At 42.1% G+C, this 26,213-nt stretch overlaps 1 protein-coding gene across 7 annotated transcripts in view; it reads left to right on the top strand.

Moving 5' to 3' along the window:
- The window catches only part of LOC102444510 (glutamate decarboxylase 1-like), a 104,863-nt gene that overhangs the window by 71,469 nt on the left and 7,181 nt on the right, over positions 1 to 26,213 (top strand). For all 7 annotated transcript variants that reach the window (XM_075921407.1, XM_075921409.1, XM_075921405.1 and 4 more), the window contains 8 exons: positions 6,217 to 6,329; positions 7,451 to 7,566; positions 9,534 to 9,613; positions 16,245 to 16,299; positions 19,245 to 19,361; positions 20,856 to 20,920; positions 21,793 to 21,871; positions 24,543 to 24,692. In XM_075921407.1, coding sequence (XP_075777522.1) covers positions 6,217 to 6,329; positions 7,451 to 7,566; positions 9,534 to 9,613; positions 16,245 to 16,299; positions 19,245 to 19,361; positions 20,856 to 20,920; positions 21,793 to 21,871; positions 24,543 to 24,692 — 775 coding nt within the window. The remainder of the gene's footprint in view (positions 1 to 6,216; positions 6,330 to 7,450; positions 7,567 to 9,533; positions 9,614 to 16,244; positions 16,300 to 19,244; positions 19,362 to 20,855; positions 20,921 to 21,792; positions 21,872 to 24,542; positions 24,693 to 26,213) is intronic.

Raw genomic sequence — 26,213 nt, 5'->3', positions numbered from 1 at the left:
CATACAGGCAATATGTGTTGAAGGGCAGTGCAAAGGAGGCAATGGTGGTGAGGTACCATATTATCTAGTGAAATGATTGGTGCTGAAATCACTAAGGACTGGAATTTGACCACAGAACTGACACTTTCTTAACAAAGACTCCATTCTTGCTATTTAAAAAGTAAATCAATGTAACAGAGAACTGCAGTGCTCTCTGGTAACTTTTTAAAAAAAGTATGGGTATGGTTTGTGGTTTGTTGTGTGGTTTGGGGTTTTTTTGTTTGTTTGTTCAACAAAAAATCCTGGGTCAGTGGGCCCTGCCAAAACTGTTTGAATTGGGCCCCGCACTTTCTAAAGCCAGCCCTGGTTATGGAGAAGCTTTAACTGAAAGTATATAGGTAGTTGTGAATAGTTTGGTAAAAATATCCTGGTTGGTTAGTCTTTTATTTGAACATATTGAACTAAATTTAAGCATTCTCTTGGGATAGTTTTTTTCCTCTGTTTTAGCTAGAGGTCTAGTAGGTCTGTAGTGAGTAATGTTGCTAAACCACCAGATTAGCTAAAACCATACTTTTAAATACATTTCAAAGGAAGAATAGAACCAAAAAAATGTAACTGGGGAGCAGCACAATTATAGACAGTTTCAGTAAAAGGCAGGACAGAAAATAGTTACTCCCTCAAGTCTTATACGCTATAAAAACACTGTAATGTAATGCTTTGATATGGTTACCTTCATTCACTAGCTGCCTAGTAAACACTGATATCTTTCCCTTGTATTACAAATCAGCATTAGCTACACAAAGTCAATGTATCAATCAGCAAACAGTGGAGTGCACTTTGATCTTGTTAGGTGATTCAGTTTTTTGGCACAAAAAACACTGTGCGACTCCTAAATGTAGTCAGTTATAAAAACTTCCTTACTTCTCTTTTAATTTTTAAAACCCCATATAAATGCTTACATGGGCGACTAGAAATTTAGGGAATGGATTTCTTTTAAATTGGTTTCAAGTCCTGTCTGCATTGTGAAGTCAGGTCAGAGTGTGTGTGATAAATTGTCTTTTTGTTTCTCTCTAGTTCTGTGCTCTCATAGCACTGGCCTCCTGTCTCTCTCCAAACGATCTGGTCATTTTGATTTGAGAGCTTTGTCTAACTCCATCCACAGCTATCTTCCTTTATCTCTCCATTTCAGCAGCTCCTAGTACCTAATAGGGCCATAATTCAGCTCTACATTATACATGGGTCTTCTGTGGGAATCCTAAATGCTCTGCCTCACTCCGTGCCCAGGATATCACATTAAAAAGCACCCCTGGGATGCACAGTAGTAATAAACAGGCAGTGTAAGATAGCTAAGATTTGAGGAATGATCCTGAAATGTTGGAATAGTTTCATTGGTTAACCTATGATTTTGAGGGCCATTCTAGTATAAACAACAAATCCAGTGAAGTCAAGTTATACTGAAGTAAGTGTAACTCACCATTTGGGTATGTCTAGACTACAGAGCTTTGTCAGAAAAATGGCTGTTTTTCCGACAAAACCTGAGTTAGGTCCAGAGTGCAAGCAAGTTCTTTTGACAGTAAATTGAAAGAAAGGGGCGGGGGGGGGGGGGTGTTTGCACAATTGGTAATCCTCATTCAATGAGGAAGAAGACTTTTTGTGAAAGCGTTCTTTCACAAAAAGGTGTGTATGGATAGGGAGGAGGGTTTTTTTACATAAGATCCAGGAAATAGTGCAGGTGCCCTGGTGGCCGCTCCATACAAGCTAATCACAACTCTATAGTTCCTGACTTCTGGTCCTTCTTAAAGCTGCAGGCACTCTGGACAAGCCTTGTGGCTGGAAGTCAAACAGAGAGAGTAGCAGTTCACCACAGGGCTCTCTCTGCCACAGCCATGTCCGCCCCTGAAACCCCCTGCAACTCCCTTGGCCCTCTCAGGGAGCATCCCCAGGGGTCCCAGAACCTATCCAGAGGGATGAAGAGGCGCACCCTGTCCTGGGCTGGCCCAGAGATCGTGTCCTTCCTTGAGTTGTGGGGCAAGGAGGAGACTTTAGAAGATTCCCAGGCCAAGCGACGGTATGCCGACATTTATAGCCGGATGGCCACCGCCTTGGCGGAGCATGGACACTCACCCCAGACCATGGAACAGGTCTAGAGTAAAGTAAAAGAGCTCCACCAGGGATATGTCAGAGCCACCAAGGGCAACTCCTGCTCAGGGGCAGGACCCCACATCTACTACAGGGAGCTGCACCAGATCCTGGTGGTGGGGAAATGTCTTCCCCATCCATCCTGGTGGACTCCGGGGTTGAGACCCCCATCATCGTCCAGCCAGACGTCACCCTGGAGGAGGAGCAGGAGGTCCGGGGCCAGCCAGCTGCATCAGAGGAGAAGGAGCAGGAGGAGGAGATAAGCACCATGACCCTCTGCCTGGAGCAGGTGTCAGTGACCCAAGATGTCTCCCAGGCCTCCTTGGACACCTGGGAGGGATCTTCAGGTGAGTGGTCTGACTTTTGTCACACACACAGGATGGGGGAGGCAGGTGCACAGGGAGTGGGGGGAGTGTCACGCAGGATGCTCGGGCTGGACAGGCTGGACATTGTGCTGTGGTCCATGCACGTGCAACCATGTTCTGCGTTACTGTGCGGCACGTGGACACAGAAGGCAGCCCCTGAATACACCCGGGATCCTGCTTCTTGGCTCAGGGGAGGCCACACACATCCTGCCACAGGGGGGAGTTCACCCCGACCAGAAGCAGACTAGCCACAAGGGTGCAGGAAGAACCCCACATAGACTAAGGAGTGCTGCACACAGGCATGCCTTCACGTACAAGACAGTAGCCACTCCCACACATAGCCCAGCGACCCGCACCAGTGTGTGAGGACCCCAGGGAGGCCCAGGCTACACTTGGCTCCTCTGCCACCCATGAGGCCATGCCACTGTGGCCAGACACTTCCCTTGGCTGCTTGTCTGTGGACCGGGATGGTGGGGTGGGAAGTGGGCAGCAGGGTCCTCTGGGCACTTTGGTGTCCATGTGAGACATGGCCTTGCTCCCGAGAGATCCCCCTCCTCTGGGGCACAGACTGTTGGTTGCTGCTCACAATGGAGGGCATGGCCTCAGGGACAGTGTCTGCAGAGATGACTGACCTCCTCTTTCTCTTGTAGGTTCTCCACAGCCAGACCAGCTGGGATTGAGTACTGAGTCATACCACCACAGCCACTTGCCAGAACCCGGGAAATCTGCAGGAACTCCAGGGTCCAAGAAGACCTGTGGCAGCACTTCAGTGTCCTTCGGGACATACACCAGACCATGGCGCACGAGGTCTGTACCAACCTGGAGTGGCAGGAGCGCACCTGGGGCCAACTTATGCAGCGGTGTGACACCATGTGTGGTGTCATGTCACGAATGCTGGCACACCCACCTGGGGTTGCTTCCATCCATCTTACCCCCTTTTATGCCTCTGCTCCCTCCCCAGGTGATGCCCATGCCCCCTCCCCTAGCAATGCCCATTCTCCCTCCTAAAGTAGTGCCTAGGACTCCAGCCCCCTCCTGTCCTCCCTCTTGTGCCCCCCAGACCCTCACAGCCCTGACAAGGTCCCCGCACCCAAGGGAGCACCTCAAGCCACTCCCCTTCCACTCCCAGTTGTGAGCCCCCTTCCCCCTGCCCACCTTTTCAAAATGTTTCATTAATACAGAGTTCATGTTTTGTAAAACCAAACAGGTGTGCTTATTGGGAGGTCAGGGAAGGGGCAAATGGAGGGGGTTTGGTGGGAAAGGGATGGAGAAGCAAGCCGGAGGCCATGGGGAGACTTACTGGGGTGCTTGAGAGAATCTCTCCCTCAGGGCCTCCAGGATACACACCCCAGCCTGATGGGCCTGTCGGATGGCAGCCTCCAGCTTCTTATAGAGGCTTTAGTTCTGAAAGACTCAGGAATCATGTGCCCTACCTCACCACCTGACAAAAATATCAGTAAATTGTCCCCGGTGGTCAACCAAGGCTTGCAGGACAATGGAAAAGTAGCCCTTCCGATTGATGTACTGAGCTATTCGATGGTCCTGTGCTCAGATGGGGATAGGGGGTCCCAATTATGGCTCCCCTGCAGTTGGGGAACCCCAGGACAGCAAATCCGGCCAGGGTTGCATCCAGGTCTCCCAGATGGTTGACCCTCCTCAGCACGAGGGAGTTGATGGCCCTTACCACCTGCAGAAGGAGACAAAGAAACACACAACACAGAGAATGAGAGATGGGGTGTCTGAGCTTCTTGGAGGTGCCCGCCCTGATCCCCTCCCCTGCCCCCTGCCGCCCTCTCCAAACATCCCAGGAGCCATCTCCTATGAAGCTGCTCCCCACCTCCCCAGCAGCAGGGCTGTGTGAGGATGGGACGGCACTAGCCCACAGGGACAGGGATTTCCTCCCCACCCCCACTCCATTCTCTACAGTCCACCCTCTCCTGAGGGTCCCCCTTATCCAACACTCCTCCTCCCTCCCTGTGCAGGGACTGAATCTCCAGAGTGCCTTATCTCCATAAGGAGGGCCCTATGGTGGACTTCCCCGCTCCAAACTGGTTGTTCACTGACTGGTAGCTGTCGGGGGTGGCCAGCTTCCAGAGGGCAATGGCGACTCACTTCTCCAGGAGGATGGCGGGCTGCAGGTGGGTGTCCTGTCTCCAGAGAGTGGGGGCGAGCCAGGCACAGAGTTCTAGAAAGATGTCCTTCCACATGTGGAAGTTGGTGAGCCACTGCTCGTTGCCCCACTACTCCAGGATCCAGCTGGTCCCACCAGTCTGAACTGGTGTCGAGCCTCCAGAACCTTCTCTCCACTGTGGGATTGGCTGCCAGAGCAGGAGCAGTAGCAGCCATGGAGAGGGACCCCAGAATGAGCTCGTGGTCCAAGTCCTACAGGACCAGGAAGGCAGCAGACACAAAGTGCTGCAAAACCTGCAACATGGCCATGTGAAGCCACCGCATGCCCAGGGGCAGCTCTGGCTCCATGGCACTTAAGAACAAACCTGTGGCTTTCAAAAAAGAAGAAGACTACCACAGCAGGCACTGCAAGAGGTTTGCAGTCCCTCGAAGAGGCAAACATGCAGCAGAAACAGAGAAATGGCTGTCAGGCGGGTCCTTTTGAACATCTGTCTCTACAAGGTTCCAGCACCAGCACTTGGAAGCAAATGGTGACCTAAAGCCCTCCCTGAAATGGTGGCCTTTTATGCGAGAGAGCGTCCAATGAGTCTGGATGCTCTCTTTCGCAAAAGCACATTGCTTTTTCGATGCGCTTTTGTGTGTGGATGCACTTTTGCACAAGAAGTTTTTTCAGAAGATCTCTTCTGAAAAGCTTGTAGTCTAGACGTAGCCTTTGTCTGTTCAGGGGGCAGTTCAGTATCTACAGTGTTCATAGTATCCTTCTGTGCTTAGCTTAGCAGGAAAACACAATTGCTGCAGATTGTCACATGCTGAGTGCTTAGTAACAGCCACAGCATATTACTTTCTAGAACCCCTTTAAATTATGGCATTCCCCACTAATTTAAAGCAAATTTAGAAATATCTGTAAAAGGATAGGCATTTCAATTTCACACCATTGTAACATGCAAAATAACTTTTTTATAAGAGACTTGAGGAGACCTGGTCAATGTTTGGAAAGGAGAAGACTGAGAGGGGACATGATAGTTGTTTTCAGATATTGAAACGGGTTTCACAAGAAGGAGGGAGAAAAAATGTTCTTTCTGGTCTCTGAGGATGGGACAAGAAGCAATGGGCTTAAACTGCAGCAAGAGAGGTTTAGTTTGGACATTAGGAAAAACTTCCTAACTATCAGGGTGGTTAAACACTGGAATAAGTTGCCTAGGGAGGTTGTGAAATCTCCATCTCTGAAGATATTTAAGAGCAGGTTAGATACACATCAATGAGGGGTGGTTTAGATGGTACTGGATCTTGCCATGAGGGTAGGAGACTGGAATCGATGACCTCTCGAGGTCCCTTCTAATTCTAGTGTTCTATGATTCTATGTATTCACTTTTTATAGTCAATCTCAGGGTAGATAAAACATATCTTCCCTCAATATTTTCACATTGCAAGTATATAGTAAAATAATAGATATTATGTGGAATGAGAAAAAAGGAAAGAAGGCCTTTAATATCACTCCATATATCATTCCTAAATCAAGTCTCAATTCCTTTTATACATCTTTTGCGTAATAGAAATACATTTCTGAAAATAGCCTGTTGCTACTTTTTAAAACCTATTTTAGGTTTACGTATGAAATAGCTCCACTGTTCATTGTTATGGAGGAGATTCTTCTTAAGAAAATGTATGAAATGGTTGGATGGAAGGAAACGGAAGCAGATGGTATATTTTCTCCTGGTAAGTAGACAAAAAATTATCCATGCTATGGGTTTGATTTAAAGCCCAAGGAAATCCATGATAGTTTTTCCATTAACTTTACTCACTTTTGGATCAGGACCATATGAGAACTGTATGGCTGTGTCTACATTGGCATCCCTTTCCGGAAAAGGGATGCTAATGAGACACTTCGGAATTGCAAATCCGCGGGGGATTTAAATATCCCCGCGGCATTTGCATTTACATGGCTGCCGCTTTTTTCCGGCTCGGGGTTTTTGCCGGAGAAAAGCGCCAGTGTAGACGCGATTCTCCGGAAAATAAGCCCTTTTCCAGAGGATCCCTTATTTTCCGGCTTAAGTGGCTTAAATAAAATAGGCTGCAACTCAAACCTTCACTTTAAACAAAATGCAAATGTGAAATGAACTGTTTTGCAGTTTGAAATGATACACTTAAATTAATTAAAACATTATAACTTCGCAATATTGTTAAAAGCAAGGATCTAGATAGAATATGGTAGGATAAAGAAGAAGGTTACTGCAATGTTATGGATCAATAAAAATATTTTCTCAGAATAAAAGTCCACAAATCTTGTCAGAATAGAAGAAATACAAGAATTCAATTTTACATCACATTAATTGCCAGAAAACAATACAGAAAGGATAGAGGGAAAAAAGAACCTTTCAGAAATCAAAATTTGGACAATACTAAATCTAGTTCCTTAATTTTCTGGTTTGGTTAGGGACTGGGATGTGGTAGCTTGGGGAAAAGAAAAGACTTTCAATCAAATTTACCTGACAAGCACAAATCTTATGAAGTACATAAAACTGAGACTCCCAATGGCACATCTTATCAAATCTGTGGAAGCCTAGAAAAGAGAACAGTGGATTAAATGGAGAGGGAGAAAATTCTGTGTCCATGGTTTGACTGGTATTCTAGACATGTTTGCTGCAGTCAAAATGGTAAGTCAGTTGGAGAACAGCAAATTTATTTATCATTAAGGAATCAAAATGAAGTCAAAGGAGGTATGCTAATTTATACCCGGGTTGAGAATCTGGGCTTATGTTGCAGTGATGTAAAACGTAAATGCTTAGTAGGCTATTGAAATCAAAACAGAAGTATTTGTTTTCCTTCCATGCTGTCAGGTGGGACCATATCAAACCTCTACAGTGTTCTAGTGGCGCGTTATAAGAGGTTTCCTGAGATTAAAACCAAAGGCATGCAAGCACTTCCACACATTGCAATGTTTGTTTCTGAACATGTAAGTACAGAAGTATAATGTTTGTGTGAAATAGCTTGTCTGTGCTAGGTTCAGCAATTAGTATTTAAATATTGAAAATCAGTATTTAAATAGTCAGACTATTGAAATAAATGAGCGGAAAATGAACTGAAATACTCCTGGAGAATGTTTGAGTAACATTTTCATAAGTGTGTATATGATTTAGGAGCATTTAGTCACATTGCAGCTCACTGGTGCTTGTACTCACATTGTAAGTCACATAGGCTCTTTTGAAAATTCCATTTTGTAACTTTAGGCACATCCCTGAGTAAGTGTAAATTGTACCAGGACTAGTCCTGGAGATCACTGGGTATGTCTACAATGAAATTAACAGCTCCTCCTCTCCCACAGCTAGACTATGCCAGCTGACTTGGGCTCATAGAACTCTGGTAAGGAGTAACTCTGTAGAGGTTCAGGTACAGCCTGGAGCCTGGGGTCTAAGACTCTCTGTGTAGGATCCCTGAATATGAGTTGCAGTCTGAGCCCAAATATCTACACTGGACCCCTCAAGCACTAATCATTTGGTATAGGCCAGCTGGGGGTGTCTAACTGCAGTGTAGACATAAACATTGTGACTCAGAAATAAATCATTGAGTCACAGTTCTGACCCAGCTATCCCCTAGCTCCAGAGGGAGGAATAGGAATTTCCTGCTTATCTGAACCAGCAGAAATGTATCCCACTCTGAGGACTGGCACTTTGGGATGATGGAGCCATACCCAAACCCATGTGAATCTGAGTAAGTAATTGGTCAAACAGCACATACTTGCTGCTAGGCATATGCAGAAAGTTCAGATTTCACACTCAGGGATAACTGGAATAAGTTCACTCCTTCCTACACCCATGTGTAGGTGCAATGTACAAGTCATAAGCTGACTGTTGGCACTTCAAGTGAAATTTTCCTGAGGTCTGATCGCAGATGTCAGTGGAAGTGTTTCTGTGGACCTAATTGGGTTGTGGAACAGGCCTGAAGTGCCTACTCTTCCCTAATTAGTGTACAGACATATTCATACGTACACTTTAAAAATAAGTGTTTGACTAGGCATAATGTAAATGCAGAATATTACAGAATATCAGGTATGGCTTTGTGATATTTCCCTTTGGAGTCTTCCACAGTTGCAAAAATTGTTCACTTTGCTACCGTGGAGGTACAAAGTGAGAGCTGCTAAGCATTCAGTGTTTTGTAAAGTCTCATTAATTTTTCTCATAAAATAATCTGTCACATGGATGTTAGAGAATAGTCTAAATTTGTTTTGAAATCTTTATTTAATAATGAAGAAATATAAAACATTGGGCAGATAAAATTCCAAATGCTATTTATCATTGTAGTTGTATGCTGGTGCAGATTTGTGTTTCCTTTTTGTAATAATAAACTTGAGGTCAGGCTGCAAAATAGTGCAAAAACATTTACCCTGTAATTAAACATATTTACCATGCAACCCAAAACTTAAATATTCATTAATAAGCACATGATTTTTCTATTGATTAACATAACTGACATAATCTAATACATAATCTCAAACCTGAAATTATAAAGATTATACACATTCATAAAGCTTTACTTTCTTTATCTTACTGAAAATAGTTAATTAGTAAATTAGTGAATAGCATGTTTAATGACCATAGCTAGGATTTTTAAAAAAATGTATAGCCCACCAGTAACAAGGGCAAATAATTATCTCCACATAATGGAGATAGTGGAAGCAGGAAGTACAATTACGCACATTATGACAGAGTGTCCTCTTTTTGAAACATCTGATTAAGAATCCTGTTAGACAGGCTTCTTGGTAAATTTCAGTAAGCCCATTCTTATACTCCTGTGTCATCACAACATCTGAGCCATGTATATTTACTGAAAAACAATGGTGTCATCCATAAATTGCATGTATTTTATGTACAGTACACACATCTATCTAACAAACTCCCTTAAACTTTTTTTATATATTTTAAGAGCCATTATTCAGTAAAGAAAGCTGCAGCAGTCCTTGGAATTGGGACAGATAATGTAATTACAGTAAAGTGCGATGAAAGGTATGTCTTTAATGTCGTCTTGTAAATGTTTCACTGAATTTAACCTCTTGTTCCACTTGTTCCTGTATCCATTCCTTTAGATGAATCATATTTTATAAAATCGTGCTCAGTTATAGCTAAAGCAGAATTGATTAAATGCAAAAGTACAAGTCAATTATGAATACAGAGGCAAATTTGTAGGTCCCTACACAGTATTTACTCAGTCGCTATTTGGACAAACCCTCACTGAAGTCATTAGGCCTGAATAAAGACAGAGTAAAACTAAAAGACCAACTTCTACTAACTTTTTTTCTAGTAGTAATACTACTTGAATAGTTGCCAAGAAACATACTATTTAACGTGGATAAAGGGGACACAACCTTACAAGGATTGACTGAGGTTTTACTACAGGTTGCACCTCTAAAATCTGTGATTCTCTGATCCAGCAACATCCGTGATCTGCCATAACCACAGATGTTCCAGGATCAGAGAGTCCTGGTGCCCTGCAGAGGGGTGTGGGGACTTTCGAGCTGGCATGCAGCTCAGTTGGGCTGCGAGGGTGGAGAGGGAGCAGGAACTGGTGCGTGACTTATTTGGGCTGCAGCAGGCGGGAGCCAGCACGCAGCTCAACTGAGCTGGGGGGTGAGCCTGGCTGGGGTGGGGGAGGAGTAGGCAGCAGCAGGGGGCCTGAAATGACCTCCCCTGGTCCAGAAAAATCCCTCATGTGGGACCAGTCAGGTCCAAGGGTGCCGGGAGGTCCAACCTGTATCAGCCTTATGTATGGAGCAAGGCTGGGCAACCCCAAGAACCTCACAGGGAAGGAAATGGGACTTTATAAAGAGGCACGATTCCTTTCTTTCCTTCTTGCACCTAGCTCCATGACATTAACAAATTAATGCCAGCTCAGCTATGCTGGTCAATGCACTGTGAAGTGCAGACAATTATCCAAACATTTCTGCCACGTTGGCCCATTTTCCACCCATTTGCTTGGGTGAAGTGTGATAACAGGAATCAGCAGCTTTTCTATGCATGCTCAGTATTAAGTTCAGGGATGTGTATACTGTGGCAATGTGGTCCACCTTTAAACCTGTTCTTTATAATACTATCTTCTCTTTATCCAAATATCTTATACATTTCTTCTGCGGGCAAGAGAGTTGATTTTTTTGTTTTTTGCTAGGTTGTGATTGTTTCTTTTCCATATTTTGCTCTGTGCCTAAAAGAAGAATTAGGGCACTTCTGTAATAGTCATATACATTTATATTTAGCATCCTATAGTCCTCAAATTCTGGTGTTGAGAAAATTAAAATTGATTATTTTATTTTATCTTTACTGATTTCTTTAGGAATACTGTAACATTGTAGTTTGGTGATGTGGAAGAGAAAACCCATTATCTTCACAAGCTGTATAATAACTGAAGTACTATAGAACTTTTTTTAGAAATAATATCATATTGGAAATGGAATTTTTAAAAGACATCTATTACAAAATGAATGCAAAAGGGAGAGTTAAGTTTAAGCTTCAGTGCTTTATTTTTTTCATGTTTCTTTTACTAGTTATTGCCATGTCTTCTAAAAGCTACTGGCATGCAAGTTACAGGCAGTCCCCGGGTTACGTACAAGATAGGGACTGTAGGTTTGTTCTTAAGTTGAATTTGTATGTAAGTCGGAACTGGTACATATTGTAGGGGAAACTCTAGCCAAACATTTCTCCAGAGCTCAGTTTTATTCTCCCACACCTCACTTCCCTCAGTCCTTTATTCTCAAGGTGAGGTGTCTGCTGAGAAAAGCCACTCTGCGTCTCCCTGGTCTGCTGGGGGGAAGCAGCTAGTGCGGAGTTACCTCACCCCGTTTGTAAGTAGGGATCCGATGTAAGTCGGATCCATGTAACCCGGGGACTGCCTGTATACTCTTTCTTTTTTAAACCGCAAAAGATTAGTCTATGTAACTTAAAGAAGGGAACTTTCATACAATTAGCAATATTAATGTGATGAGAACATACATGTACATTCAAAGAAAATGTGTCAAGGCACATAAAAGCACATTATTACATAATTGCATATCTCCAGTAGTACCTCATCTATACATTGGGGCTACGTCTACACTGGCCCCTAATTCTGGAAAAGTCATGCAAAGCAGGTAAGTCAGAATAGGGAAATCCGCAGGGGATTTAAATATCCCCCGCGGATTTAAATAAACATGTCCGCCGCTTTTTTTCCGGCTTGGGGAAAAGCTGGAAAAAAGCATCTAGACTGGCGTGATCCTCCGGAATAAAGCCCTTTTCCTAAGGATCCTGAAGGTACGAATAAGAGACCCTCCGGAAAAGGGCTTTATTCCGGAGGATCGCGCCAGTCTAGATGCTTTTTTCCGGCTTTTCCCCAAGCCGGAAAAAAAGCGGCGGACATGTTTATTTAAATCCGCGGGGGATATTTAAATCCCCCGCGGATTTCCCTATTCTGACTTACCTGCTTTGCATGACTTTTCCGGAATTTGGGGCCAGTGTAGACGTAGCCTGGTTGTATGTCTTTGTTATTGTTGCTGCTGTTACTTTGTTGTTAAAGGCATGACAACTTTACAAAAATTACATCACTGTCTAAATTTGTTTGATGAAGTACTATGAAAATTGATCATTCAGAACATCTGTAGAACCATGTATATCTCTGTAGCTTCCTTTTTATGGTGCTATAAATTCAGATGGATCCTTAGTTAAAACGATAGTCCCTACTAAATTCAGTGGAATTTGCACAGCATATTTATTATAATTCAACAATAGTGGCAGATTCAAAAACAGTAAAGTGTTGGAAGCTAGTTTTCCAGCCCTGCCCTTTCTGTCAGAGGCCCTGATCTCTCACAACAAAAAAGCTCCCCCCTTAACAGGAAGAGATCCAGGTCACCCACACCAGCCACATCAGGCCGAGCCACTGTCCTACCACCCTTGAAAGCTTCCTCCCAAGCCAAGGTAGGCTGGCTCCAGTGCTGGGCCGAGATGCCTGCCACTCAAGTATCAGGCAGTGTTTTTATTTTCATGAACAAAAAAGTATGGAAAAGCCAAAAATCTAAAATCTGGGTCCCCAAAATAGGACTATGCACAGAAACCTAAGAGCCTAAATAAAAGTGGCCAGATGTTCAGAGATGCTGAGTCTTTTTCACTACTTTTGCTAAAATCAGTCGGAGCTACATGCAGTCACTACTAGAACCAAATGAAAAAAATATTGGAAGTGCGGAGTTTATTGCTATGGGAAACGTGTTCCTTTTCAAGAAAATTTTTCTTTTTTTGTTTTTGGGGAAAAAGCAAGGAAGTGTTGACAAAATATTTTTTGTTCACATAGTTATTTTTTTGTAAGCTTCTTAGAGTATCAAGGACTGTGAGTCCCCTTGGCCCCATTCCCTGCCCCCACACTCACTTCCAGTGAGAGGGAGACTTTTCTGTGCTCTATCACTCAGCTTCTTGACATCACCTGTCTGTTAGTCATCAAGGGTGTGTCTAGACTACAGGGTTTTGTCGACAAAAAAAACTATACCTGCGTCTATACTACTGCCGAGTTCTGTTGACAGAACGTTGACAGAACTAGGCAGTTTTGTCGATGGCAGTAAACCTCATTCTATGAGGAATAACACCTTTTGTTGACAGTTCTGTCAACACTTTCATGTCGACAGAGCGGCTTCCTTTGTCGACAGAACTGGATATAGTCTAGACACACTCTGTTGACAAAAGCCTGTAATCTAGACGTACCCCAGTCTCCTCTGCACTAAGCCAGCCTCTGTCTGTCTGTCTTGCAAGTTAATAATAAGTGAGCCCCAGGCTCCAAGCCACTTTGAAGCATCTCCATGGGCAATGGGTGAAACTTTGTTTTGGGGAGGCTAGTCTGCCAACCCCGCCCCTTCTGCCCAAGGCCCTGCCCCCCACACCACAACCCTGAAACCTTTCCCTTAGCAGGAGGAGCCCTGAGGGCCCTCACCACAACCAGAGGAGCCCTAGCCCACCCACCTCAGCCATACTAGTCCAAACCACTGTCCTACCACCCCTAAAGGTCCTCTCCCCATCAGGCTAGGCTGGCTTCCAGTGCTGGGCTGAGATGCCTGCCACTCGAGCACCAGGCTGCCACCAGACTTGGGTCAAGCCACTAGTCCCCCAATGCCAGGCCAAGCCACCAGCCTTCCACAGTCAAGTTGCCTCACTTTTCCACCAGATGCCTCCATCCAGCCTTTTGCTGGCTTGCCATGTCCCTCCTAACCTGCCCTCCCAAGAGGAAGTGGGATAAAGTAAGCAGCATGGGGACTTCCAGGGGGGTTGTGGAGTGGCAGGGCAACCACAGACCAGGTATCCAGCCACAGCCTGACAGCAGGGAAGGCTTAGCCTTCCTTTTCCTATTATACCCATTGTCTCTGATCATCCCCATGTAGCATCAGCCCCATTTTTTCACAGGAATACCAGGTATGTTGACCAAAGGGATGTCTTCCTTGCCTTCTCCTTATATCACCTCTTGCCCTCATTGCTTATTCTCTTCTGTGTTGCCTCCATAGTGACTTCACGTTCTGTAGACTCTTGACTTAATATGAAAAGGAGGTTTCCATTGTGTTGGTTTAAAAAAATTGATATGTCAGCAGAGAGACAGATGAATTCATATCTTTTGTCTGGAAGAAAACCTGTTTGCCAAGTTTGCCTTGAAGCCAGACTTCAGATAACTCCTTACACAATATCTGTACATATATTAATGAGGAATGTGACGCTGTCACTGACCTCGTGACATTCTTTGGTGAACCAGAATGTGCATAACAGAATAAGATAATTCTTGTAACTCCCTTGCCAGTTGGTTTACAATTTTGTAGGGAAAAAATTCCCCTTTATGACCTGACTTATTCAATAAATACTTCTGTATTTCAGGACACTCTTATTTATGAACTTAAGTATGCATTTAGGAGCCTAACAATGGGAAAGACAAGTTTGAAAATTGTTCTGTTTTTTCCTGGAGTATATTACAAGGACTTTCTTAATCTCTACAGACCTGAGTGATGGATAGGAGTAGTGCTGGCCTGCACTTGGTGACTAAAGGATCAAATTCAGGTATCTAGGGGTATGTCTACACTACCCTCCTATTTTGAAATAGGAGGGTAATGTAGGCATACCGCACTTGCAAATGAAGCCCGGGATTTGAATTTCCCGGGCTTCATTTGCATAAGCCGGGCACCGCCATTTTTAAATCTCGGCTGGTTCGAACCCCATTCCATACTCATGGAATGGAGTAACGGTAGGAAGCCTAGTTCGAACTATCTAGTTCGTGCCCCGTGTAGCCGCGTGACACGGGGTTCAAACCAGCCGGGATTTAAAAATGGCGGCGCCCGGCTTATGCAAATGAAGCCCGGGAAATTCAAATCCCGGGCTTCATTTGCAAGTGCGGTATGCCTACATTACCCTCCTATTTCAAAATAGGAGGGTAGTGTAGACATACTCTAGGGGTGTTGGCAGGGAGTCAGAAGAACCAGTGGGATACAGTGCTGAAATTTGAATTGTAAGGATTTATCTACCTGCCATCTCTTGTGTGAGTTTTTAAGCCAGGAGCTGGGAGAAGCAGGATGTTTTAAATCCAGGCAGGTCTACCATGTCTCCAAGGAATACTAGGCAGGGAAATGGACTGGACCTTGAAGTGGACTGTGAGTAATACAGGAAAAATGTATATTTAGTGGTGATCAAGTTATTTCCTTTGTTTTGTTGTTTGTTTGGTTAGCTACCTGAGTTTAACTCTTTAGTCACTGCATGCTGGCCAGCCCACTTATCGATCACAACCTGGAGTGCAAAATCAGCAAGAGTAAAGGGGAGTATTTTGCAGTATAGGAAAAGAGAAGCTTGCAACAATTCATATAGAAAGAAGCCAACATTTCAGCATATGCACATGCCATACAATAAGATGGATACCTAAGAGGATAACATACCAACATAGAAATATGAATAGCATATGAGATTAAAAAACAATTAACAGATTAGAGCTAACATGTATTATTCTCACAAATATGTGTATTAGCCATTTTAAAAAAATGTTATGGGCCAAATCCTGCCATCAGATGCATGGTGAGCAGTGGGTAGAAACTGCTATTGTCTGGCAAGTTTTCTTCCTCGTGGCCCTGTATCATAACAGAACATTAATTTTCAATGAGTTTGTTTACATCAGTGGTTTCTTTATTTAGATGGGATAAGGGCCACAAAGGCATCAGTTAGTGCATTGGCACTGATCCACCACTGCCTTGCACCTCATGCAGTTATTGACTCTCATGCAAAGTAGGTCTACAATGCTACCAATCTCATTTGGCAACGCTTTACAGCCACTTTCCACACACATCTTTGCAGGGTAATGGAAATCAGGCTGCTGGTCTTTTGTCCAGTGTTTTATTGAAGACTATATAATTATTCATCAATAACAGTAATTACAAAATAATCTAAAAATAATCCGAGTGCATGTGTGGTAGGGGGAGAGAGTTGAAAATATTTTGCCACCAAAAAAAAGTAAATATCATCAGACAGAGTCAACTGAACAGTGTGGTAAATGACAAAGAAAGACCCATCACTGGGCTTTGCTTCACTGCATATTCTCAAGAGTAACAGGAAAAAACACTTATACTTTCCTCTTTTTTCTCTCTCCCAACATTCTACAATCATTTAGGGGGAAGATGATTCCATCAGATTTGGAAGCAAAAATACTCCAAGCCAAGAGTCAGGTTTGTGTTTTATTTACAGCCTTGTTATATTATTGAGCTAAATCTGACATTCCTCATTCATATGAAATTCCCATTGAATTTAATAGTAGGAACCACATTTTCAAAGGAATTCAGCATCCAGAGCTCCAAGTGAAATATTATTTAAATTAATGGGAGTTTTGGCAGCGTGAAGACTGCTGTATTTGCCTGGATTATAGAAAAGACGTTATCTTCTGAATTACAAAATTGTTTTTACGATGAAATGTAGAGAGTCATAGTATCATGGAAGGAATCTTGAATGGTCATTAAATCCAGCCCATGCACTGAGGTGGAACCAAGTAAATGTAAACTATCCCTGGCAGGTATTTATCCAACCTGTTCTTTGAAATCTTCAGTGATGGGAATTCTACATCCTTGCTAGGAAGCCTATTCCAGGGCTTAACTAACCTTAGACATAGAAAATGTTTTCTAGTATCTACACTAAATCTTTCTTGCTTCAGATTAAGCCCATTGCTCTTTGTCCTACATTCAGTGGGCATGGAAAAATAATTGTTCCCTCTCTTCTTTGTAGCAGCCTGAAGATGGCTATCTGCCCCCCCCCCCCCCATCTTCTTTTCGTAAGACTGAAAATGCCCAGTTTTTTAAACTTTGTGCATAGGTCAGGTTTTCTAAAGCTTTTAACATTTTTGTTGCTAATCTCCAGTTTGTCCACCCCATTCCTAAAATACAGTGCTCACAGTTGGACAACGTACTCTAGCTGAGGCCTTGATTGTATCAAGTAGAGCTGAACAATTGTCTCCCATGTCTTATGTACCATATTCCTATTAATAAAGCTCAAAATGAGATTAGCCTTTTTCTCCAACTACATCACATTAATTTTTATGCAATTTGTGCTCCACTATCACCCTCAGATCCTTTATAGCAATGCTACGCTTATCCAATTAGTCTCCATTTTGGAGTTGTGCATTTCATTTTTTTCCTCTCAAGTGTAGTATTTTGCATTTGTCCTTATTGAATTTCTTCTGGTTGATTTCAGCTCAATTTTCTGATTTGTCAAAGTCATTATGAATTCTAATCCTGTCCTCCAAAGTGCTTGTAACCATTCCCACCCTTTTATCCAACCCCTTATTAAATAGTATCTGGCCAATTAGAATCATCCTCCTAGATTGATAATACTTTGAGTATGGTGTTTCAGTGGTTCACTTTCAATCAGTTGGACACCTACAATAGAGTATAAGAATATCAGAATATCTATATTGGGTGAGACCAAAGGTCCATCTAGTCCAGTGCGCTGTCTTCCAACAATGGCCAATGCTAGGTGTCCAAGAGGGAATGAACAGAACAAGTAATCATCAAGTGATCCATCTCCCGTCACCCATTCCCAGCCCTAAAAGGGGCTAGGGACACCATCCTTGTTCATCCTGTTTAATATCCATTAATGGGCCTATCATACATGAATGTATCTAATCTTTTTTAACCCCTTTTTAAGTCATGGCCTTCACAACATCCTCTGGAAGGCAGTTTCACAGGTTGACTGTGTGTTGTGTGAAGAAATACTTCCTTTTGTTGGTATTAAACTTGCTGCCTATTTATTTCATTTTTGATACATAGTTCTTCTGTTATGTGAAGGAGAAACTAATTTTTTCTTCTTTTCTTTCTCTACACCAGTCGTGCTTTTATAGACTTCTAAGATGTTTCCTTATCTCTTTTCCAAGCTGAAAAGTCCCAGTTTTATTAATCTCTCGTAATAATCTTTCAACCATTCCATGTCTCTGATCATTTTTGTTGCCCTTTTCTGATCCTGTTCCAATTCCGATGTATCTTTTTAAAGATGAGGTGACCATATCTGCACACACGATTCAACACGTGGGCATACCATAGGTTTATCTAGAGGCAACAGGATATTTTCTGTTATATTATCCATCCTTTTCTTAATGTTTCCCTATGACTGCTGCTGCACATTGAGTAGATGTTTTCAGAGAATTATCTACAGTGATAGTACCACTCTCTGTCTTGAGTGGTAATACCTAATTTAGACCTCATAATCTGATACATATAGTTGAGATTATGTTTTCCAATATGCATTGCTTTGCATTTATCAATATTGAATTGCATCTGCCATTTCTAATGCCTGCTTATCCAGTTTTGTGTGATCCTTTTGAAGCTCTTTGCAGTTTGCTTTGGTCTTATGATCTTGAACAGGTTGGTATCATCTACAAATGTTGCCATCTCACTGATTACCCCTTTTGCCAGATCATTTATGCATATGTTGAATAGGACTGATGCCAGTACAGGCCTCTGAGGGACTTCTCTCCATTCTGAAAGCTGATAATTTATTCCCTACCTCTTTTAACTAGTTATTAGTCCATGAGAGGATCTTTCTTCTCATCCCATGACACCTTACTTTACTTAGAGCCTTTGGTGAGGGACTTTTTCAAAGGCTTTCTGAAAATCTAGGTAGACTATATTCACCGGATTCCCCCCTGCAGATTTTCCTCTTGTTGCTCCTTAGAACTTCATTGTGATTTATGTGCATTTGCCTCTCTCTCAACATGTAGACTTCTATTAAGGTCACTTTTATGCTTACCTGTGGGCTTGTGTCACCAGTTCTTTTTGAATTAGTTTAAATCTCTTTATTTGGTTGGCAAGTCAGTGAATAAAGAGGATATTGCCTTTTCCTCCCTCAGCTGACTCCCCTCTCTTCCTAATGGGACATATTTTCTGGTGTCATTATTATGGTACTGAACAAGCTTTCTACGACATTCACCAATCTGAGGCAGAAACTAAACAGCAAATTTTAGTCTCAGGTGGGAATTTTGGTAAAGTTATTAGTGTGTAGAAAAGGGGTGATGATGGAAATGTATTGCAACATTAATTATAGGAATAGATACTGATGAGAAGAAAGATAGACACATTCTCTGAGCATCCCTTCAGCTAATATGGTCTGAATTATCTTGTCTTTTCAGGAGCATATCCCACTGTATGTCAGTGCCACAGCTGGTACAACAGTGTATGGAGCCTTTGATCCTCTTGACAACATTGCTGACATCTGTGAGAAGTATGGACTCTGGATGCATGTGGATGTAATGCTTTTCATAAACATTGCTCGGTTATTCTTTTATAGGATAAAAATCTGGAACTCCTATCTTAATCACACAAAAGAGCCTCTGCTTTGAAGGGTTGTGATACAGACATACTTGAATAAGATATAATTGTAGTGAAGGGTGTGCCTGTTTAGAAAAGGAATTAAATAAATAGCCTTTGTTAGTATTCATTTAGTGTTCATTGGAATAATAAAACGAATACTGCTTCAAAATTCTCTGTCAGACCAGAGCAATTCAAAATGCCATAATACACCTGGCATAGAATGAATTACCATTTCAATGAATTCTTTTTTATGAATAATCCATTTGTTCTGCATATAATATCACCTTAGTAGTACAGAGTCACTGGCCTAAGTATAGCTCTTGGCAAGATAAGTCAGATTTAATAACCTAGGCCAAGTTCTTCTTTCTGATACAATTGAATGACTAGGTAGCTCATTGTATTATTTTTTTTACTCTGAAATAAAAAGTGTGAATCTTAACCCACATTCTCAGCAGTGGTTGCCTAACTTAAGGTTTGCACCTATGTCTATATTTAAGTCCCTAAATTGGAGGCCTGATTTTCAACATTTTTATTGATCAGAGCTGTCAGTTCTTAGCACCTCCTAAAATCAACCCAGTTCTCTTTACATGCCTAAATATTGATTTAGGCCTAACTTAAGGCAACTTTTTTTGGAAATTTTGTCTTAAAATAAATTGAATGTTTTAAAGTGTTTCTTTTTCAATAGGTACAATGCTATGCCAGTATAACCAAGTTACATGCAGTCATTTCAGTATATTGAACCCTACACGTGCAGTCTACTCTCTGAATATGAAGAAGATTTTTATATAAATTCTTCTCGGAGTTAGTAGGCTTTGTGGATCATGATAATGTGGCTTCCATTTGCTACTCTAAAGAAAGAAGGTGGTCATGACAATTTAAAACAGCGTGCAATTAATTAAATATGAGGGATTACGGGCCTTGAATTCGGGCCCACCAGTAGTGCTTAGGGTATGACTGCCACTCAGCAATTCCAATTGACTTCTGTGTGGGCAGAAATTCATCCTTTGTCCTTACTGAATGCTATGACGATCTTACTCATGCATGGAATTACATCAAAGCCAATGGACTGTTTTGTTCAAGTAAGGCACAATGAATGCGACCCATTTTTATCTATAATTATTATTTGCAGAATGCTTTATACAATTACAGCTGTGGCATATCACTTCACATTACTTTGTTACATGCCAACAAATGATCTGGAAATCTTGAACATGTCCACTTTGTTCCCCCATTGTCTGTGTGGTATGGTTGGGAGTTGCTCTGTTTCTTTTTGTTTTTATAGATTGGATTTCTCAAAACATTTGATACCTGATATATTCTTTAAATAGTTTATATCTTTTGGAAAAAATATTTTAGTAACTGTCTTACAAAGGATCGAATTTTTCTTCTGTTGTTTTTATTTTATAATGGCAAAGTCTCATTTCTTACAGGCAGCATGGGGAGGTGGGTTGCTGATGTCTAGGAAACATTCCTTTAAACTTAATGGCATTGAAAGGTGAGCATAATGCATTGTGTGTTTTTATTCAGAGTAAGTCCTTTTCCTCTCCTCCCCCTTGTTCTCACCATGTTGCCGACCACACATCTTGAATCCCTACACTTTCACATGACACACAGCCTCAACTATGAAACCCTAAATAATCTAACCCCACTTCCCTTTCTAATTTCATCTCCTTTTTTTCATACACTCTCCCCATTTCTCATTCTGAACTTCAAGTCTTATGCTTCCCCCTTCGCAAGGAAGAGTCTTCCTTTCCTCACCCATATTCTACTTTCTCTTTACTTCTTATAAACCTTTCTTTAAAAGCCATCCTCCACTTTTTATTGATAATTCCCTCACTTTCTCTACCCTTAACTATTTATCTTAAGCCAGAGGTGAGGAACTTCTGGAATGCCAACTGGATGCTGTTTCCCAGTGTTAGCTGCTAATGGGCTATCAGTTGCTTTGTTTAACTGAGTGTTTGTGGGAACAGCTACTCACAGCTTCTGTTGGCCATGGTTGACCATTTCTGGCCAATAGGAGCTGTGGGAAGCAGCACCAGCTGGGCCACCACTTTCCATAGCTCCCATTGTCTGGAAATGGTGAACTGCGGCTTCTGAGAGTTGCAAGCGGCCATAACTGCAGATGCTCAGGTAAACTTCACATCTGGGAGCCCACCAAGGGCTTATCCCAGCAAACCACATCAAGCCTAATGTGTGGAAGTTCCCTACCCCAGTCTTAAGACCTTGTTCTGTACGAATGTAAGCTCTTTGGAATAGAAGTGAAATACAAAATATTTCTGGAAAGTGGTGTGTGTGTGTATACAGGGACCTTTTGGGAGATTTAACACCTGGTATGTTTCTTACATTATAGTTTGTTTTATCACCTAGGGCCAATTCTGTCACCTGGAATCCACACAAATTGATGGGTGTTCCACTTCAGTGCTCTGCTTTCCTAGTCTGTGAAAAGGTACTGTCTTTCACATATCAAAACACTCTTTAGGTAACGGCTTAAAGTGATAGAATGTAGGCCAACTAACGTGATTGGGAAAGTTGACAAAAACAGAGGCAAAAGCAGAAACCTCAGCGCACAGCAGTCCTCAATGGTTACTGTACCCCTCTGACCTTTGAATTTTTTAGTGTTTTGAAAAACCTGACTTGCCCTGTGTTGCATGGTATATATGTTTTCTAGCTTCTACTCAGGTAGTTGTAGGTCACATCAGCTGCAGAACCATGGAACCATCAGATGATCTACCTTGGTGCTTAGTGAGGAAACAGACTATAATAAAATCTCTTTAAGATGACTTGGCAACAGGGCTTCCCAGCATTACACTCTAAAGAAGCAAAATGTGGGAAGAAAGAGGCCATACAATAACTCACACAGAGATGTGTCATCAGGCCCACAAACAGCTGGGGACAGCAAGGGCTTTTTTTTTTTTAAGTGATGTCCTTTACCTTAAACATTTATTTAGCAGGTAGTCATTTTTCCTCACTGAGACTTCATAAGTAAAACAGGTATCTAGGTCAGCTTTGGAGAAGAATTTTCTGGGGTCCAGTAAAGAGTATAGAGTTGTTTTTGGAGGGAAAGTCATGCTGATATTAGATTAATGGCATAATGTAGATCAAGTATTTCACTGAGTCATTTCCTTGGTAAGCTCTGAACTACTTTTTCAGCATAGATTTTTAGGGGGGAAAGTATTGAATTTAAAGACTTCAAGCCATGGAAACCTACCATTCCTAAGATTCCTCTGTATATCTTCTCTGTGGATATTTGAATCAAAATAGCAGACGATTCATTCATTCCTGTTTGCTATAAACATACCTTCTATGGAAGAAAACCATCTTATGATATCTAAGATTATCTGTAATATTAATGATTGACAAGTGGAACATATGTTTAGAAATAAACAGAATATTAAATTACCATTTGTGGTATATGTATGCCCCAATACAGTACTGTCTGATGTGTTTGAATTGATGTTTTTGTGGGAACCTTAACTGCTGAGCTTTCTTGGTCTTGAGTTTCCCTTTTAATATATTTTTTATAATCTTAACATTATATTAATAAGGTTTTTTCCATGGCATATAAATACACAGTTGGCAAGGCTTGCCTATCACAAAAAGTCAACATTTAGCAACTGGTAGTTAAATTTACCATGGTATTTGTCTTATTTCTCACTCTGTGGCAAGTTAGGAAACACCATGATTTCATCAATAAATCAAATACCATGGAAAGTCAATGTTTAATATACACTACTGCACAATTTACACACAGTTTCCTAAGAACTTATTTGGTTAGTATTAGACAAGATCCCTTCATTCTAAGACTTAAAGTAGCTTATTCTATTTTCTTTTTTCATGTTGTTTTTTTCTCTCCTCTGCTGCAGTAGAGTCTCTTTTCAAAGCAGAAACAGATTTCAGCAACACAATGAATTTGTCTGCCTGCAAATTCAGGTTGAGAACAAAAAATATATATTGTTTCATCACAGACACACACAAAGCAAATTCTGTAGTACTTTGCACTGAGATCTTTACCACAAAGTCTAAAGAAACTGTCAAGTGTATAAAAAACAAAGTAAAAGAATATATTGAAGAGAAATAAGCAGACAATGGGCCTTATGGAGAAATCATTAGTATATGGTGACAATTGCTGAGCCACAAAATTCCTCTTCCCTTCAGATTAACATAGTGCAGTCAGTATTCTTGCTTACTGCATAAACTATGAACAGTGAATATAATCATTGGTAGCTCACTCAGTAGCCACAAAGCACACAAATATTATGGCTTTTGCATAATAAAGATGGCAATTCAATGAAATTTTAATTACTCAAGATTTCATTCTGCATTTCTTTCCCATATATGCAGCATATGGAGCTCAGTGTCATGTGCCTAGTAAAGGGGGCTATTTATTAAGTTTTACAGACCAAGACTAAGGATTTGTCTATACAACAGTTAGTGCATGGCAAGCTGGGTGTCAGTTTATCTTGTGCTACCATGCTGTTTACTGTCTGCATAGATTCTGCTACCTTACACTAATTCCCTAGGGCACTTTGATCTACCCCACTTTGAAACAGAAATAGATACAAGTGCAGCAGAGTTTTTAGTGCCCTGCAGCTGGGCACAGCAGGCTATAGAGGGAGAGATTCACAACCCAGATTACTGTGCACTAAGGTAATATGTCTACACTGCTCCCTCTTGCACAAAAAAAATGCAAATGAAGCAAAGCGTGGACTATCACCACGCCTCATTTACATAATTAATGAGGCTCCATTTTTGTGCAAGACGCTTTTGCTCAAGAGCCATTCTTCCAGAAAAAAAGAGGAAGAATGGCTCTTTGCAAAAGCCTCTTGTGCAAAAATGGAGCCTCATTAATTATGCAAATGAGGCACAGTGATATTCCACGCTTCGCTTCACTTGCATATTTTTTTGCACAAGAGGGTTCAGGGTAGACATAGCTTAACTGTTTATATTGATGATCCCTAAATGTAGCATTAGTCTCAATGAGCATGTGTTTGCATTCCAGTGTAATTATCCTAGTACTTGCTCATTCTTGCCCACATTCAGTAGTTGATGCAGGCATTCTGAAGTAAATCTTTTTATTAAATATAGCAGGTATACTGATGGTTGTCTTCCTGCCCTAGGGTCTTCTGCAAGCCTGTAATCAGATGTGTGCCGGATATCTGTTCCAACCAGACAAACAGTATGATACAACTTATGACACTGGGGATAAGACCATTCAGTGTGGCCGGCATGTTGATGTCTTCAAACTTTGGCTAATGTGGAAAGCTAAGGTAAGAAAAGTCTACAGAAACCCAGTTTTAACCAGAAAAATAAATGTTCTTTAGTCCCTACAGACTGATACGTAAGTAGAATGAAAGTGAAGGCAATAGTGTGAGGAAGTTCATGGTGGAGCACCCTCAACAATGAAATTGTAGAAATCACTTGGAGTTCAAATCTTCCCAGCTTTAGATCAGCATTAAACTCCCCTTTTGTTTGAATTGATCAGCTAAACAGCACCAGCAGCACACTACCAGGACCAATGTGTGTGTTACTACTGATAAATAATTGACAAACTATGGAGAAGAGGTAGAGAATTGGTTCCTTCTCTATATAAATTACTGATATTGATTTAGTCTATGCATGTGGTGAACAGATATTAGTGTGATGAGAACTTAGGAAATATATACATAAACATCATATATATAGTAGCCCAATGTCTGAGAGTCTGTAATGCTGAAATGCTGGATGTTCCCTCTGGGAGGCACCGTTGTCTGAAATGCTGGCTGTTCTTTCTAGGCGGCGCTGTTGCTGAAATGCTGGCTCCCTTTGGGCGGCGCTGTTGCTGAAATGCTGGCTGTTCCCTCTGGGCGGCACTGTTGCTGAAATGCTGGCTGTTCCCTCTGGGCGAACAATGCTGCATGGGGAGTGTGGGGTCCAAACGGCCGCTTGCACCACTTGCTCCCCCGCGGCAGCCCGGCTGAATGGCGCAGAAGTCAGCTGAGTGCTACGGCGGGAGGCGAACGGGGGTGGGGCAGTGATGTGCGGCATGACAGTGGCTCCAGGCCCCGCCCCCTGGCGGTGACCGTCACTGCCTCATCCCTCCCCGCCCCCCTTTGCCTCCCACCATAGCACTTGGCTGACTTCTGTGCTGCTCAGCCAGGCTGCCGCGTGGGAGCAAGTGGCACAAGCAACCGTTTGGGCTCCGTGGTTCCCCGAGTGAGAGGCAGGAGAGGGAGAAGAAGAGAAAGAGAGACAGAGAGAGAGGCAGGAGGCGGAGGAGAGCTGAGAGAGAGCGGGAGGTAGTAGGAGAGAGAGACAGAGCAAGCGACCGGAGGCTCAGGAGAGAAGACCAACATGGAGGAGAGACCTGAAAATCCCGTCTTATGACAGGCTAATTGGCTAGTAACAATATAAGAGCTAAATCATTTAAGCCCCCCCCAAATATATGTTTTCTCCCTGGTTTACAGTGGTATAACTCTATTGAAGTCAAAGTTATTGCTTATTTATACTCTGAAACTGTGATCAAATTCAGACTTGTGTTCTGGGTACGTCTCTGGCTCTCTAAATCTTTTTGAGGCTCATCTAGTGATATTTAAAACCTATTTCCTGCCTGTCTGGAACCCAGCTCTGTAAGGAGCTGAATACTCTAAGCACCCATTGATTTCAGTCCCTCAAAAAAAAAAGCCACTAAAGATTTGTAATATACTCATGTCTCAGGTGCCTTATTTTTTAAAGCTTATTTTTTAAAGGACTTTACAAATAAAATGACAAGGCTTCAGTTCTGAGGGAATGGTATTTGCTTTGCTCCAAAT

Source organism: Pelodiscus sinensis, chromosome 2 (genome assembly GCF_049634645.1).
Source record: "Pelodiscus sinensis isolate JC-2024 chromosome 2, ASM4963464v1, whole genome shotgun sequence".
In the NCBI taxonomy this organism is placed as follows: domain Eukaryota; kingdom Metazoa; phylum Chordata; order Testudines; family Trionychidae; genus Pelodiscus; species Pelodiscus sinensis.
This window is presented reverse-complemented; position numbering and strand designations above follow the sequence as displayed.